The following is a 15,799-nucleotide window of genomic DNA, read 5'->3' as shown; positions in this document are numbered from 1 at the left end:
AATGGGAGAGATGAAAGAGAGAATGCAATCCATCTGAGAGGTGACTGTGTGAGACTGCATGTTGGGGGGGGGGGGGGGGGGGAGAACCATTGCAAAGGAACAGGTGATTCATTGTGAGTGCACACATGAACAGTTTTGGGTACAGTCAAGACGCCAAATTACATTTGACAAAATAAGGGCATGATGAGGAGACGGTATAAAAACAGATAAATGGATGACATGTAGAGCATAGCACAAACACACTTAAACAAAGAGGGCCAGCCTTGGAGCACGTTGGACAAACAGTCTGATATCTGTAAGAGGCACATTTCAGAAAAAAACACACTCCAGAAGGTGGGGGGGGGAGGAGCCTGTCTGGGGGGTCTGTATAATGTGGACCTAGCTAAACGACTCTCCAGGGGGATTTACAGCTGGCGGGAGCAGGGACATAAATCAGGCGTAGTGACTGAGTCTGGTTCCGCAGACAGAAGATCTACAGTGCAGCTACAGCATCTGGTAAACACTTAACTGACAGGTAAATAAACACATTAGCTGAGAGGGGAAATTAACCTGAGTTTGTGTGTGAGTATTAGCGTCAGGTTGTAGACTTTTCTTAGCCTGTGACCTCAGGGCATTCATGACACGATGACAGATTTGACAGTTTGACACGTTCGAGGAGCATTTTATCAATTTTTAAATGTCAAAAACAGTCATATGGAGCACGACTGAGCCAGTAAGAGGTGATGTGAAAACTTCTTTTGTGGCTTTTGAGAAGCTTTGTCATGTCTAAGAAAGAGTCACTGAGTAACCCACTGGGAGCAAACTTTGAGAGAAGCAGCTTTACGGAGGAGGGAAGTTTTTAGTTAGTTCTTTAGTGAGTCTCAAGGTTTTTTGGAGTTTCTTAATGCTTTTGTAGTTCAATTGTAAATCTATTGTGGCCATCAAATACACTCCAATCAACTTAGAAATTAAGAAAGACGAGCCTCGAATAAAGAATACAAAAGCTCATTAACAAAAACAAAAAGTTTGGCGCGCTAGCAGAAAGTTTGCTCTTGTCGCAGACTGATACATCATTTGACATCACAGTTTAAGCAATAAGCTTTTTTGGAGTCACAGTGGAATCAATAATAAATGTTACAAGTTCAATTCAATTCAATCTTATTTGTATAGCGTCAACTCACAACAAGTGTTATCTCGAGACACTTTACAAAAAGCAGGTAAAATACCTTACTCTTTGTCTGTTAACATTACAAAAGAGCAGGTAAAAAGACCTTACTCGTTATGTTACAATGTCAGTACAACGTTCTGGGGTTGTTCTGGCAGTTCTAATCCTGTCTCTGGTTGTTCATTATTCTGTTAGCTCTTGTTACATGCCAAAAATATGTCTTTATTATTACTTCTCTCAAGCAGCTAAATGTGAATCAAACGGCCAATTATATAACAACAGACTTTTCCATTGATTTAATATTTGCAACGGCTAGCTGAGCAATAGCAATTTGTTTGGATGTCAGATAGCAAAAACATTTCCAAAAGACTGTTATGAATATGCTGCTATGTATAATTTCCCTACAAAGCCATGCCTGCTTTCAACAGATTCAATCACATTTGAAGGACTTGATCAACATCCCTCTAATAGCTCAACCCTAAACAGACCTAACTGTGTTCAGACATTAATCTGTAAAGCAAGAGAGTTATTGATCTGTTCCTTAAAGACACACAAGTGTTACTTACGTTTCCAAGTTGTCACCCTCCAGAACTGTCTGGACCGGCAGGTAACCGAGACGAGGATGTTTGGCAAAGTACTTCTTCGACCGGAATTTGTTCTTCAGCACTTTGGTGAAATCTCGCATGTCCTCCCCTGATGTTGTCTACAAAAGTGAGAAAGACCAAGACCAAGAGAGATTTCAAAACGCTTCTTTTACTGAGTTTACTTTTACAGTGTGTCTTTGTGCTTTTTGCCTGTCTCTTGTGCCACACATACGTATAAGCAGAATATGTATTGGAGGGGAAGAGAATGTGTTTTGTTAATTAGATACTTAGCAAAGGTGTTTCTCCTGCAGAAGCCGTTTCTGCCTCGCAAGCACAACAACAAATTACTTCAGCAGTGACTGGAGAGGGAGAAAATCCCTTCGCAAAGGATTCAGACGACAACAACACAAACACACATATACACGCACAAACACACACATACACATCCCTCACAGTTGACATATACGGCTAAATGAACAGTCTCTATTGAATTCACATAGCTTATAGACTAATCCACGCAATTTAAGATGCTAGCTTATGCAGAGCAACAGCAATTACTAAACATTTGTAATAACACTGGAGAAGAAGCTGTGCAAGTGTATGAACATGTGTGTGTGTGTGTTTAAAGACAGCTCTTTACTTATTTCTCTTTAAGTGTAATTACTTGCCTTTATATGAAAGTAACAAGGTAGAGATGTTTATTTGATTAGAATAAGGAAAGTCAGGGTTAGGAAATGCAACAGATGTCTCCTGCTAGTATCAGAGTCGCTCACGTTATAGGTTGTGCCTCATAACCACGGCGCCTGCACGTTGTCCCCTGATGTATTGTGACGATGAAAAGATACTGAACAACAACATCTCCACTTAGGAGAGGTACAAACACTGAAATCGCAGTAATCAATACAGCACAGCACCAAATCTTGCGTGTTCAATATCACAGAAGAAGCCCATTGGAACTATGAAAATGCTGCTCCTATAAAAAAAACGAAAACCCAATAAAAGAAAGCAATATTGTGGCCATAAAATAAACAGTACAACACAGATGAGAGAAAGAATCTTATAAACGGCTGCACAGAGTCTCACAAAAACAACTCTCAGTCTCTAACTCTCTTGAAATTCTGATTTTTTTTTTGTGTCGCAGCATTATTCAATACAGACTTTCAGTTTTCAGAGGCATAAAACTGAAACACAATTTGGTTTTCCACACAGGGAGAAGAGTACATTTGAATTAGGACACCTATTTCTTTTAAGAGAAAAAAAACTTGACTTTCCCTTTCTACTCTGAATTGTGACATTTAAAAAGGAAGAATGTGCAACGTTTTAATTACAGCAGACATCAAGTCTATCCTCTGTAAATGTCTCTCTGAGTCATGACTGTCTAAATGAGTGAAAACTCGAGTCCCACCAGCGACAAAAAGTTGCACATTCTTCTTTTAAAATGATCGGTTGATTTAGATGAGTTTTTATTTGATGCCCTCTGGTAGATGTTGAAGATGAAGGTCTTTGAGACTTATTACTGTTTGGAATGAATAGATCTGTGTGATTTTCTACCAGGCTGCAGGACCTCACAGTCCAATAGAGCTCGGTTTAGTTGGATTAGCAGTGATTAGAAATGTAAAAATTTACATAATAGAACATTTGTGAAGGGATTGAATTCAAAGCTTTTTGTGTTTTTCTTGCTTCTTCTCTACATGTGTTCCAGTATTGATTGTATTTACTTCTCTGTATGCTTTAGGTCACTGTTTGTGCCAAACATGAGCTTTTGTATCGGTCTATTGTGTTTGGCACTGCAGTCTTCAATCATTTGCTTGTATTGGGCTCCATTTGGCTCCTGTTCCCTCTATCTTCACACATCCTGAAATTGTGTAAGTTGAAAAGCCTGCAGACATGCTGCTGCCACAGCCATTCTTCAAAGACGTGATGGTGATAAGTTGGGACTGCTTTCTGGCAGAAACTGAGCTCAACATTAAAGCTGATAAGTTCAAATATTTGCTGAGTCAGTGCATTAGATCTTTTTCCTCTCCGTTTCTCACATTAAATAACAGCTGCTTCCCTGCTGCTGCTATGAACTTTCTTTCAACTAAATCCTTCCTGCATTTCTGATTGTTTAGAAATGTTTAGTGTCTACAATATTGTCTAATAATGTTATTGTGGTCACTGATATAAATAGATATACACATGTAAAAAATAATCAAATCATTGAAGTAGCTACAGACGTTTTGCAAACAGTTCAGGAAAATGTAAAGTTATATAGAATAACATTGTCTGTAATTAAGGGAGGCTTTTCTTTTTAATGGCTTTCACTTTATGGAGTTGTGTACAAGTCAGAATTTAAAGATTCTGTTTAATTCACACTGATGTAAAAATCTGACGCTGCAAAATGTGGAAAAAGTCGAGAGGAAACGTTTAAGGCTGTTTATTGAGGATCAGTAAAACTTTGAGAGTGATTAAGGCCCCCCTTTAGCTCAGTAATAATCTTTTAGCAACATTTTAAGTGTTGGTTGCAGCAGCAAAGCTGAATTTAAGATAATGTTTCTCAAAGTTGTTGCAGGCAGCTGCCGGGCATCTTAACTCAGGGAGGAACGATCACTGATCCCAAAAGCTCCTCCTCCAGAGTCAATATCTATCCCATTTGTGAAATTGAAAAAGCAAATTAAAAAACAGAAATGAGAAACGTCTCCACTCGAGTCACTCAGAGTTTGACGTTTAGCAGTATTGAAACTAGTGGGCCCACAAGTGTGCCATCCTAATTGAGAAAGGGAGCAATGTTCAATTTCGCCGAGCTCCCCCTTTTCTAATATTCTGCTCTCCGCACGGTAGTAAAGTGAAATATTGCTTTCTGGCAGAAAAGATAAAAAGAGACCTCAGAGAGCCGTGAGTATTTTACCATTTGTTCAAGTAAATTAAAATGTAGTCAGAGGTCTGACGAGGGCTTTGGAACAAGGGGAAGAAATCAGCTGAGCAAAATGTAAGATGTTCGGGCATAGGGAAGGAGAAATGTCAACCTATCTTAATAAAAGTGAGGGGAAAAAAAGACTCACCACCCAAGAGTGGACTTCATCCAAACCTCCCGCAAAGTGAAATATTGAACATTGGGGTTCTGATTTGTTGATCATTTAAAGTGAGTAGAAACTCGTGTAGTGGTTGGGTGTGTGTCATTTTTGATTTGATGGGCAGGTTGAGGTCTTTCACAATCACTTACGCAAACTCACAACATGTATACGAGACATCTCAAGATCCACATTGAAAGGCCTCCATGTGTCTGCACTCCTCTTAAGTTTGGTCTGTTTTTCAAATTGAGGTCAATCTTAATGCCACAGCGAATCATGAACGAACCTGTTCCACCATGCTCAATGGAAAGTCCAAAAATAAATGTTTTTTTGTTTTTTTGTAAGAACAACTCGACTCAAACTTATTGATCTCTGTGCCACATCCTCAACCTTTAGAAAGAATTGGGATGCAGACTGTGAGCCAGGTTTTATAATGGTGTTCAAGAAATGCAAGTGTGGGATGTATGTGCTGTTTCAAGTACTGGTAATACAAAGATGACGGATGGTTGATCCGAAAAGAAAACCAGGTGGAAACTAAATGGATGATTTTGGTTGGTTGTGTGACTCTCTGAAAAGGGCTCGCTGGGTTAATGCTTCTGATTTTGTATTAAAGTTTACTCTGCCATGCTGTTACTATACAGGTATTTGAACTATTTAAAAAGTGAGTGTCTGACAGTTATGTATAAGTTGTATAAGTTGAAGTTTATCAGAAGGTACTACATTGTATAGCTAAGTATAACATTTAAAGGAAGGATTATGGAGTCTGTGAAGTCAGAGGTAATAGTTATAACTTTTGTTGCATAGGCGACATGGCCAACAGTAGAAATACAGCATTCAAGTAAAAAAAAAAAAAAAAAAAAAAAAAATCTACTAGGAACGTGTTTGTGCACTGATTTGACAGCCGGAAAGTTCCACACCTCACTCTTGCAGCACACTCCCTGTCCGTGTTGCTGCCTTTCTGTCAAAATGTCCAAACATAAACTCACTACTGCTTTTCAATAGAAGTCAATCTTTGCAGCTGGATCCCAAAATCTTGTGAAAGCCTTTCAATGGGTGAAAAAGTGTAGCTCTCCTTATTCTTTGTTCTTCTTATCTTAATTCGCAAGCCATAAAAATGACAAAATATAATGGAAAAATCTGTATTAATGAACTGCTCTAATAACCAAAGTCTGTGGGTTTAAATGCAGGTGAATTCATTAAGAGGATCAGAGTTGGGCGCGCACGGAGAATAGAGGCATAAGATGATTTGTGTGAGTGTGAGTTAGTTCCTCACCGGTGTGCAGTACTCCACCATGGGGTAGTTGAGCTTGTGGCCTTTGGCGGTGCGCCCGGAAAAGAAGCAGCTCTGACATACATCGTAGTTGAAATGCTTCAGACTGCGATACCTACAGAGAGAAAGAGAGAGAGAGAGAGAGAGAGAGAGACGGTGAGAGAGATAGTGAAGAGAGTGAAGAGAAAGAGAGAGAGAGGGATGGGAAAATTGTGATAAGCGAGGAAGTGCAGTGTGTAGACTATGTCACTTTCATGTCTTTAGGCTGAGTATGTGTGTGAACCCTCCATCATGACTCATCTGCAGGCTACACTTGGGCCTCCTGGAGAGCTGTCAATTTCCACTGTCACTTTGTCTCACACTCCTCCACACCCACACCCACACACACACACACACACACACACAAAACACACACGTTCTAAAACATTCTCAATATGCTGACAGTGTGACAGACAGTTGGATTTTCACCAAAACACAACAACGTGACAACAACAGTCGAGGATGTTGTCCTCGGCGGCAGCAGCTGTAGCCAGAAGGCCATTTAGCAGCTAAATAGAGACAGGAGCCATTCAGACATAATAGCTTTAGTCTTTTATCTTTCTCTCCTCTCCGCTTCCCCCCAAGGTGAGCTGACTGATGAGCTACGAGAGACGGCCATATATCAAAGGATGCAACAGCGCACACAACACCAGCGAGCGAGCTGCACCATTACTCGCTGACATGCAGCGTATTACGCCGAGGAGGAGCTGATAATTCACCTTCGGAGCGGGAAGTGATGAGATGGTCATTAATTAATGAGTTTATCTACAAACAACTTTTGTTAATTATGAAATCTGTAATGTCTGGTCTCCTGAGGTCACATCTGTTAAAAAAAAAGGTTTGTCATACTGTGCAAAGGTTTAGAGTTTACAAGTTTTAAAAGATCAACTTAAATAGGTATTGAAATTAAATCAAAGGATTGACAGATGAAGCAGCAATCTGGATTATCTGAATGATTCATTTTCATTTAGGTATTTGTGTACTGATAATTCTCTAGTTACATTTTTTCATTTCATTAGTTTTTTTTAAAGTTTGTTTTGCATATTTTTCCACATAACAGCCCTGGTTGCAAATCTCTAAATCAATGGTGCAGAAGAAGGAAACAAGGAATGACCTGACAGAATGCAAAACACTACTCAAAAAGAAATGAAGGTCAATATACCAGTCCCGAAAAATAATCGTGCCATACACACTGTGAAGGTCTTTGTCTCACTGCCATTTTGTAGCAGAAGCTATTAATTGTAAATTATAGCTGGCAGGTCCAACATGAAAGTTAACATGTAAACAAAGCGCACGCTAAGTACCACAATGCTTGACTGCACAGGAAATGGTGCGTGCTAAATGTGGCTCGCTGGCTTGTTAACAATGCTGCAAAATCTGTAGCAGTGGATTTGACATTTATCAAACAAATCTGCTGACATGTTATCCTTTAAAAATCCAGACTGACTTTGCGGATGATCCCATGTACCATGTTAGTAAGAAAAAAAGACAAAAAAAAAAAAAAAAAAAGACATTCTTGCTAGAAAAAAATGAAAAAATGCCTGCTAAGCATATTTCACTCCCTCTTCTTCCGTTGCTCCCAGCCTTTGGCTCTTGCAGTCGCTCCCTCTCATCGATCAATGACACAACTTGGGAGACGTGTCCTTCATCAAATGTCTGACTGTATTTTTGCTGGCAAAGCATCTGATCTGAAGGACCACCGTGCCACTCTGCTACATAGAACTCGAACCACATAAAACCTGTTCCTGCTTAACCTTAAAAGAAAATCCTCACAGAGGCACAAATATCTGTCAGCTCATATCTTTCTTTACATGTTGTTCCTACATAAAACAAAAGCTCAGGAACAAGCTGAAACAAAGGTAGCTATTGCTGTTTTTCTGCATGTGAGTGAATGCCAATCCCGCACAGTATCAGAGGGTGGTCTGTTATGAATTGCTTGCCAGCCAATCGGCTCCTTTGTGATCTTTGCGAATGTGCCTGTGCACAGATTGTTTGTGTGTGGGCGTGTTGTGTTTGTGAGTGTGTTTGGTATTTAGCCAGTGGTGTATCAGCTGTTGACATTTAGATAAATGCCTGCCCTCCAGAGCAGAGCTGCCCTTTATGCTCAACCAGGAGAGAGAACGACGCAGAACGTGGATACATTTGGTGCTTCGTCTGTAGCATGTGTTGCAGACTTGTTTCTTTTTTGTCTTACCTGAAGCCAACGATAGGACACTCTTTGCAGATGTTACACTTGGCCTGATGTTTGGCCGTCTCTGCCGCGGCGACTCTGTGCAGGACTGGAAGCCAAACCATGGACTGGGGCTCCAGACGCATCCAATCAACAAACTGACGGGGCTCCAACTCCACCTTATTGGTCACCTGGCAGAAACAAAGAGGATATAAGCTCAGAGCCTTTAAATCAAAAAAAAAAAAAGTTTAGAAATCCTGTGAAGTTTACAGCGTCTCTACAGGGCTGATAAACTGCACATGGAGGAAAAAAATGAGCACACCATCATTCAGAGAAAAGACTGAGGGGCTATAAGTCTATGCTTATTAACAAACGCCTAATAAAGATGCAGACAAATTTAAGATGACCATACATATTAAAGTGATGGTTCCCTCGGGCACATTATGGCTTTGAAATGTGGGGGAGACAAAATCATTTTTATGAGCTTCTTTTTCATGTTTATTGGTTGAAACATCTAATAATAAACATTGATTGATTTCAACACCCTCGCTGCCCTCCATCCTTCTCAGCCCATAGCTCTGCCCTTAGCTAAAAGCCACGTTTCTCAACGCAACTCTGAAAAAACACCCACAAACACAAACACCTACTCTTAACTTCTTCTCTCAACTTTCGGAGGTGTAATTGTTTATGTAACTTGCACTTGCAACGAGCACTCAAGGCTGTGAAACTTTCACATGGTGGTTGTTAGCTAAAGAAATCAAAGATGACCTTTCCATCATCTCTGACACGCTCAAAGGTCAACAAGCGTAAGGAGGAGCAGGATGCATTTGAAATAAGGAGAAAACAATCAAAAGGTGCAGGGAAAGTTTCGCTGCGCATTTTCTATGCCTCTGTGTGATTCTGTGATGAGGATATCTGTTGAACTGTTTTGGAGCAGCCTATCAAAAAGGGTCACGTGACTTAAACTGGCAACAGTCTTGAAAAGTTTCTATCATAAAATTCACCACCCGTAAACTTTTAATTTTGCAAAGCTGCAAAAGCTCCTTCTTTTTTTATTTTTTTTTTATTTCAAGGTACAAGCTGCAAATTTTCACACAACACTTAACATTTGAGAAGTGTTGTGTCATGAACAGAATGTTTACAGTCCATAAGAGGAATCAGAGCGGAAAGACACTCCGCTCCAAAGATCAATTCTGTTAATGTTTTACTCGCAAAGGCACTCATTTAGTTTTATGTCCTTTGAATTACAGGTCCAAACTTTAACAGGATAATTAAGAGTCATATTCACAATTAAGCGTGGGTTGAAGCGCAAAAAAAAAAGATGACTTCAGGGGTTACAAGTTGAGAATTGAGAGCGCTGCATATGAACTTTTCACCCTGATAACACCTCGATTAACTTTTTACATCCTCCAACTTCTTGTCCGACCTTCCCACTGAACAATCAGAGTCTCTCCTCTCTCATACACCTGCTCATCTTCGGCGTCCACCCCTCCTCTGTGCCATCTAACGGCAGATTTATTGCCCTCGCAGATTAATTACTGCAGAGAGGAGATGGCTGAAAGGACGCCTGGATAGACGGGTGGATGGATAAATGAAGGAGAGTGACAGAGGAAGAGGTTGTATTTATGACGGCGGGACTCGTTGATCGAGGGTCTATTAAACCAAACGACTAGGGTGACTTCGCTCTCACCAGCATGGCAGACGGACACACAGGTGCCACAGGGCTTTACTTGTGTGTGTTTTTTACAGCCTGGTTTGTACCTGCCTAGTCAGTGTGATGGAACAATGAATGAGCAACTGGACAACAGCTTTGGGATATCTGTGAGCATGAGGAAGGATCGTGCGTCTTTGCCTCTATGAAGAAAAGGCGAGCGAGATAAGGTTTGAAGCTGCATTACTCTGCTATTTTCAGAGGTGCAGCAGAAGAAATCACTTAAATTTATAGCATCCAAATTTTAATGTTTAGCTCCCATTTATGACTGCTGGAGCATGAGCCAGGGGAGACAAGAGTGAAATAAAAAAATAAAAAATGAAACAGCGATCCACAGGGGGGGACGAAGACATCATTAAATGCCAGGAAAGTCCAGAGATAAACTCTGGGAAAGTGGTTAGCCAGCTGCAGTAAAACACTAGAGGACGGCCAGCAGACGACTGGAGGCCATTTCAGGCTTCACGGTTGGTCAGCAGAGCTTAAAATATTGAGGCTATTTTGCAGGATTGGGAGAGGCAGCTCTTAGATGGCTGGGAAATGTAGAGGAGACTGGGGTGCATAATGGCAATTAGCTTTTAGAAGATGCAACAAAACTTAATCTGGCACAGTACTGATTACCTGCCAGATATTGTTAGCAGTGATGTCACCGATGTGATTGATTCTGAGCATTTTGATACATGTTAGGTTGCTCTGAAGCTTAAACGTTTGTATGTACAGTCAGGTAGTATGCATTCTTTCTGAAGCTTGTGATTTTCAGCTTTGGAAAACTGTATCAAACAGGTGCAAAGTCATTCAGTCACAATTATATTCAATCTGCATGGGTATAAGAAATGGATGCATAGCTTTATCTATATTTCTGATTTAGCTAAGATATAATATGTTTGAATGCAACAGGTTAAAGGTGATCTTTATTGTCAGCACCATAGATTAAATGTGTGGTAAAGCACCGGTTAAAAAAGGACCCAATACCAAAATGACAACGTCATTAGAAAACTTCAATGGCACATTTAAATAGAAATCCAGACCTTGTGCTAACATGCAAATGTGTTGGGGTAGTACAAAGAATGCAGGCAGGGTGCTAATTACTCTCAATCAATAGTACTCAGGATGAATGAGACGTGGGGTCCTGTAGTGCTACCAACAGATGCCCTGAAGTGGCAGTCTGAGGTCAGAAGCTCAAACTCTTCCTGGAGTGAAATGTCCTGACAGTCAGATAAATGGCATCAGTCCCTGACACCTCGCTGGGATCTTTCTTTTCACAAGACTTCCAAGTTTCTTCTGATAGGACAACATTGACCAAGTGGTTATTTGGAATTGGGATTTCTGGTTATCTCAGAACAGCATAACAAGGGTATATCTCACCATTAAGCTTTGCTGGACATTTTGACGCACCAGTAGTGTGCTTTTTATAAAGAAAAATGAACAACATCTTTTAATCCCAGGTAGTACATTATCATTCCATTTTATAAAAGTGACAAAGGCCTTAGTGAGCATGTTTTTATTTTATTTTGTAGAAAAGACGTATTAAACCAAGTTACAAAGTCCCCTGACACTGTCCCGTGATCGGTTTCTCCCTCTCCGAGAAGGCTAACCTACTGTATTCAGAGCCCTGCATCTCACTGAAGGACAATACTCTACAGTAGTAGGGGGGGAACCAACCAGTAGTCAAAACTCCAGGGGAGGGTCCAGGTAGAGAAAATGTATGTCCACCGCTCAAAAATAACAACATAAGAAAAGCCTGACAGCCCCTACAAAATAAATTATTTTAAAAATGTAAACATGATAAATAAAAGCAATCCTTATGGACCTGTACAAGAGTTTAATTTTTTTCTGTCTTGGACCAACTTTGTAAACCATACACTAACTATTTTCTGATCGTGTTATCGCTGCAAGAAAAGCCAAGGCGATGTCTTTAAATGTCTTGTTTACTCTGAGTAACAGTCCAAAAATGCAAACTATGTACTGTAGTTTAGCAGCAAATATTTGGATCTGTGAGGCTGGAAGGTTTGATTTTTGTTGGCCATTTTTCTCAAACTGGTTTAAGTGATTTCAAACTGTAAAAAACTGCAAAAAAAAAAAAAAAATCTAAAAAGATTTGATCCCCATGCCTGTAATCCATTTGGTATTAGGAACATTATAGGATTACTCATCCCCAGGCTTATGTACTTATAAAGTTTATGCTTGTGTGTTTGAGTTCACTGACATGTATCCATCAGAGCACATCTTCATCCTCGTGTTTGTTTGTGTGTGAACCTACATGCTGGAAGCAGCTGCGGACGCTTGGTTCGATGTTGGAGCCTCCGAAGGCGGCCACCTCTCCCAGCTGCCTCGGGATCTGGATGGCTTCATGGAGCAGCAGACCCAGCTGCCTCTGGTCACATGTGTCGCCTGCTGACGCTACCTGGCTGAAGAGGTCTGAGCAGGAGGAGGTGGGGGAGAGAGAGTGAGGATAAACAAGGAGAAAAAAAAGGGAGCGAGAGAAGAGTCAAAACATGTAGGTGATGTTAAAAATAAATATATGAATAGGTATAGAGAGAGAAAGTGTGAAATTGAGTGTTGAGTGGGACGGAGAACCACAGTGGGAAGGGACAGAAGAAGAAAAATGTGCTTTAATCTTTAATCTGTCAGACTTCAAACTCTTTTACTCTAATCTCTGTCTTTCTTCCTGCCTTCAAATCTTGTGTCTCCAGGTTGACCGAGCTGTACTGGATATGTCTGCCAAGTGACTTGCAGCCTCGGCCAGTTATATATATATATACATATATTTTTAAAGGTATGACACATCTTCAGAGCTCAGGCGCACACTGAGCAGAGATAGCTGAGAGGTTAAATCTGGGGGGAAAAAAAGAGGTGAGAGAGGGGAGGGCATGGCAGGTCTTTCTGCTCAGCTTGCAGATGACTTTGATCTCTGTGTGAGGTTTCACTCGGGTGCTAGCTCTAACCTATGTGTGTGTGTGTGTGTGTGTGTGTGTGTGTGTGTGTGTGTGTGTGTACACCAGCAGTGACCCCATTTCAACACACACCTCGTGTCATCTGCCTCATCTACACCCACTTGTCAAATTCCCGTCTTTCTCCTGAAAGATTACATTTGACATACGCAGCCGTCACAAAAAGAGTGTCAAATGGCAGCATGCCTGGTTAGGCGCGTGTGTTGCAAAGTGTAGCTATATGCACACCGCTGACAGCCAATGAAATTCTGAAAGAGAAAAGGAGGAAGGGCGCAATCAAGCGTGCGTGATACCCTTCTCAGGCTAATAGAAACTGCCAGTGGAACGAATAAGCCCAGGGATGCTGTGGCAAAAGAAAGGGAGGAGGAAGAGAGGGATGGAGGAAAAGAGGGGGAAGGAAAAGTGAGTAAGATAGGACAGAGGAAGAAGAAGTGGCACCGCTGGATGGATGAACGATGGCGTGAGCCGTGACAGCAGAGGATGATAGACAGAGGGAGATAAAGTAGCAGAAACAAAGGGCAGAAAAGCCCAAAATGACAGTCTCCTCCCAGAGCAGCAGCCTATATCCACGCTCGCTAATCCTCAAAAAATAAATCAGGAAAGAAAATTAAATAAAGAACGGGGGGGGGGGCGTAGGAGGTCTCTCATCCAATCCAATTATAAGACCTGTTCTCCTGCCTCTCTCTTTGTCGCTTTGTGTCTTGTCTATTTCTGTGAGTTTGATGAATCCTGGAATACTGCTGGGAATGCAGGATGGGACAGGCTCGTCTTAGACTGGCCTGCACAAGATGAGCCGGTGGTGTGTTTAAATGCACATGCACATCTGCAGATATTCCTTCCTCTCGTGTGCACTTACATTTGTATTTCTCCTCCAGGTGTCCCTTCGAGAGAGAGAGCAAACCGATCTTCATTGACAAGACGCGGATCTTCCCACTGCGGCCACTGCAGACACAACACAAACACAGATGCATCAAACATCAGCCTAGACTCAGTTCTATTTGTTGTGTGTGTATATACAAACACAAAGTTTATGTGTATTCACTTTAGTTCAGATATGAATTATAAGCCACAGCAGTGACAGAAAATCATTATTTGCTCGGAAAGAGAAGAATCTTCAAGTGTGTGTGTAAGTGCTCTGTCACTGCAGAGGAGTGCTGTTGGGTTTGTGATTATTTATTTTCTGTGTATCCACAAACAACTACGACATCAGTTGGCATATTTGTTTACAGCAAGTGAACACATGTAATTACGCAGTGTATCTATGCTGTATTTGAACAAAGTGCATATGCATGCGTGATCTCACTCAAACAGTGTGAAGCAGCAGTTTGTATGATTACTGAGGGACTTGCTGGTGCGGATGGCATGAGGAAAATGCCTCGATATGCAGAGAGAAAGCACATGTGTGTAATTATTGATCATATAATCATAATGCTCACAGTTAATTAGAGAGAATTAAGATTGCAAAAAATAGTGAGATAAAACAGCTTTGACACTTTTATGCAATCAGATATAGACATATTACACACTGTGTTATAACTAACTTGATGCCATTTTTGAGTCCTTGAAATGAACCTTTGGTTGATATTGAGTACTCCTATGATTCTAGCGGTATTTATAAAAAATAAATGATATTGTCAGGAAAACACTGATTGTTGAAATGTTGCTTGCTTTGATAACATTAAACTTTCTACAAGCCCCACTCTATTGTTGTTTGTTATTGGCACACAGTAATTCACCTCAAAGCAATCATTTTTGATAGGTCTAATAGGTTATGGTATCAGAGCGGTGTATTGACATGTGTACTACAGGTTTACATGTGTATGTAAACCTGATAACACATTTAAGGGAATACAGAAGACCGATATCAGTAATGGTATTGGTATGGGACCAACTCTAATAAAAATGAAAGCTTTAAAGATCTGGTATAAAGTCAGTTAAAGCTGCTGTGAGACACTTTTAGGTTGTGTTGATTTTTGCGCCCCCCTGTGGACAACGCTGTAATACTTGCTGATGGTAAATGGACTTGAGCTTGTGTAGCGCTTATCTAGTCTTCTGACTATTCAAGGCACTTTTACACCACATGTCACACCTACCCATTCACACACTGATGGCAGAGGCTGCTTTGTAAAGTGAGCATCAGAAGTAACTAATTCCATTCATACACATTCTTACGCCGCCGACGAGGCAGCGGGAGCAATTCTTGGTTGAGTGTCTTGCCCATGGACACATCGGACATGTTGCTGCAGGAGCTGGGGATCGAACCCTAGACCTTCCGGTTGAGCCCAAAAGGGTTGATCTGTCCTGTATATCGGTAAGAAGTGTTTTTACTGTAAATTACAAAACCCAAACCCTCTTTATCTTAATAGTCAACTATAAACTCATTCATCTGACACCTAGTCTGTGACAGTGGTTTTAAATTCAGACATTGATAACACGATACAGAACTGGTAAATGTTGTTGATTGTCTTGTTTGGTGTATTCAGAGTCATGATTAAAAATGGTCAGTATTTTTCTCATAACAAGCTCCTCACAGGAGCTTTACAGAAATAAGCCAATTCATAATTCTTTGTCCTAATTGACAGACATTTTGCATACATACGTGTCGTAAACGTTAAGCAGCCAGTTGAGACACATGTCGACGCAGAGCGGCACGTTGACCAGGTCTTTGTGCTCCTGCTCCAGGCCGTCATAGATGGACGTCAGGCAGTTGATGACGTCAGGGACGGTCTTCAGCTGACTGTTGTTGGTCATCTTGTGCTGCTCAAAGGTGTTCTGGGCCACGCTGAGGTCTAGCAAGTCCACTGTGCAGAACGGAGGCAGTGGAGAGAGAGAGAGAGAGAGAGAGAGAGAGACAATAATGAGACAGAAACAAAAACATTTAAG

The 15,799-nt window shown here is 40.9% G+C and overlaps 1 protein-coding gene across 8 annotated transcripts in view; it reads right to left on the bottom strand.

The window, feature by feature from the left end:
• Positions 1-15,799, bottom strand: part of utrn (utrophin) — a 180,616-nt gene that overhangs the window by 25,739 nt on the left and 139,078 nt on the right. For all 8 annotated transcript variants that reach the window (XM_020632857.3, XM_065963756.1, XM_065963760.1 and 5 more), the window contains 6 exons: positions 15,516-15,717; positions 13,773-13,858; positions 12,226-12,383; positions 8,282-8,448; positions 6,052-6,163; positions 1,711-1,847 (listed from right to left, as the gene is read on the bottom strand). In XM_020632857.3, the coding sequence (XP_020488513.2) occupies positions 1,711-1,847; positions 6,052-6,163; positions 8,282-8,448; positions 12,226-12,383; positions 13,773-13,858; positions 15,516-15,717 (862 nt within the window). The remainder of the gene's footprint in view (positions 1-1,710; positions 1,848-6,051; positions 6,164-8,281; positions 8,449-12,225; positions 12,384-13,772; positions 13,859-15,515; positions 15,718-15,799) is intronic.

Source organism: Labrus bergylta, chromosome 15 (genome assembly GCF_963930695.1).
Source record: "Labrus bergylta chromosome 15, fLabBer1.1, whole genome shotgun sequence".
Taxonomy (NCBI): domain Eukaryota; kingdom Metazoa; phylum Chordata; class Actinopteri; order Labriformes; family Labridae; genus Labrus; species Labrus bergylta.
This window is presented reverse-complemented; position numbering and strand designations above follow the sequence as displayed.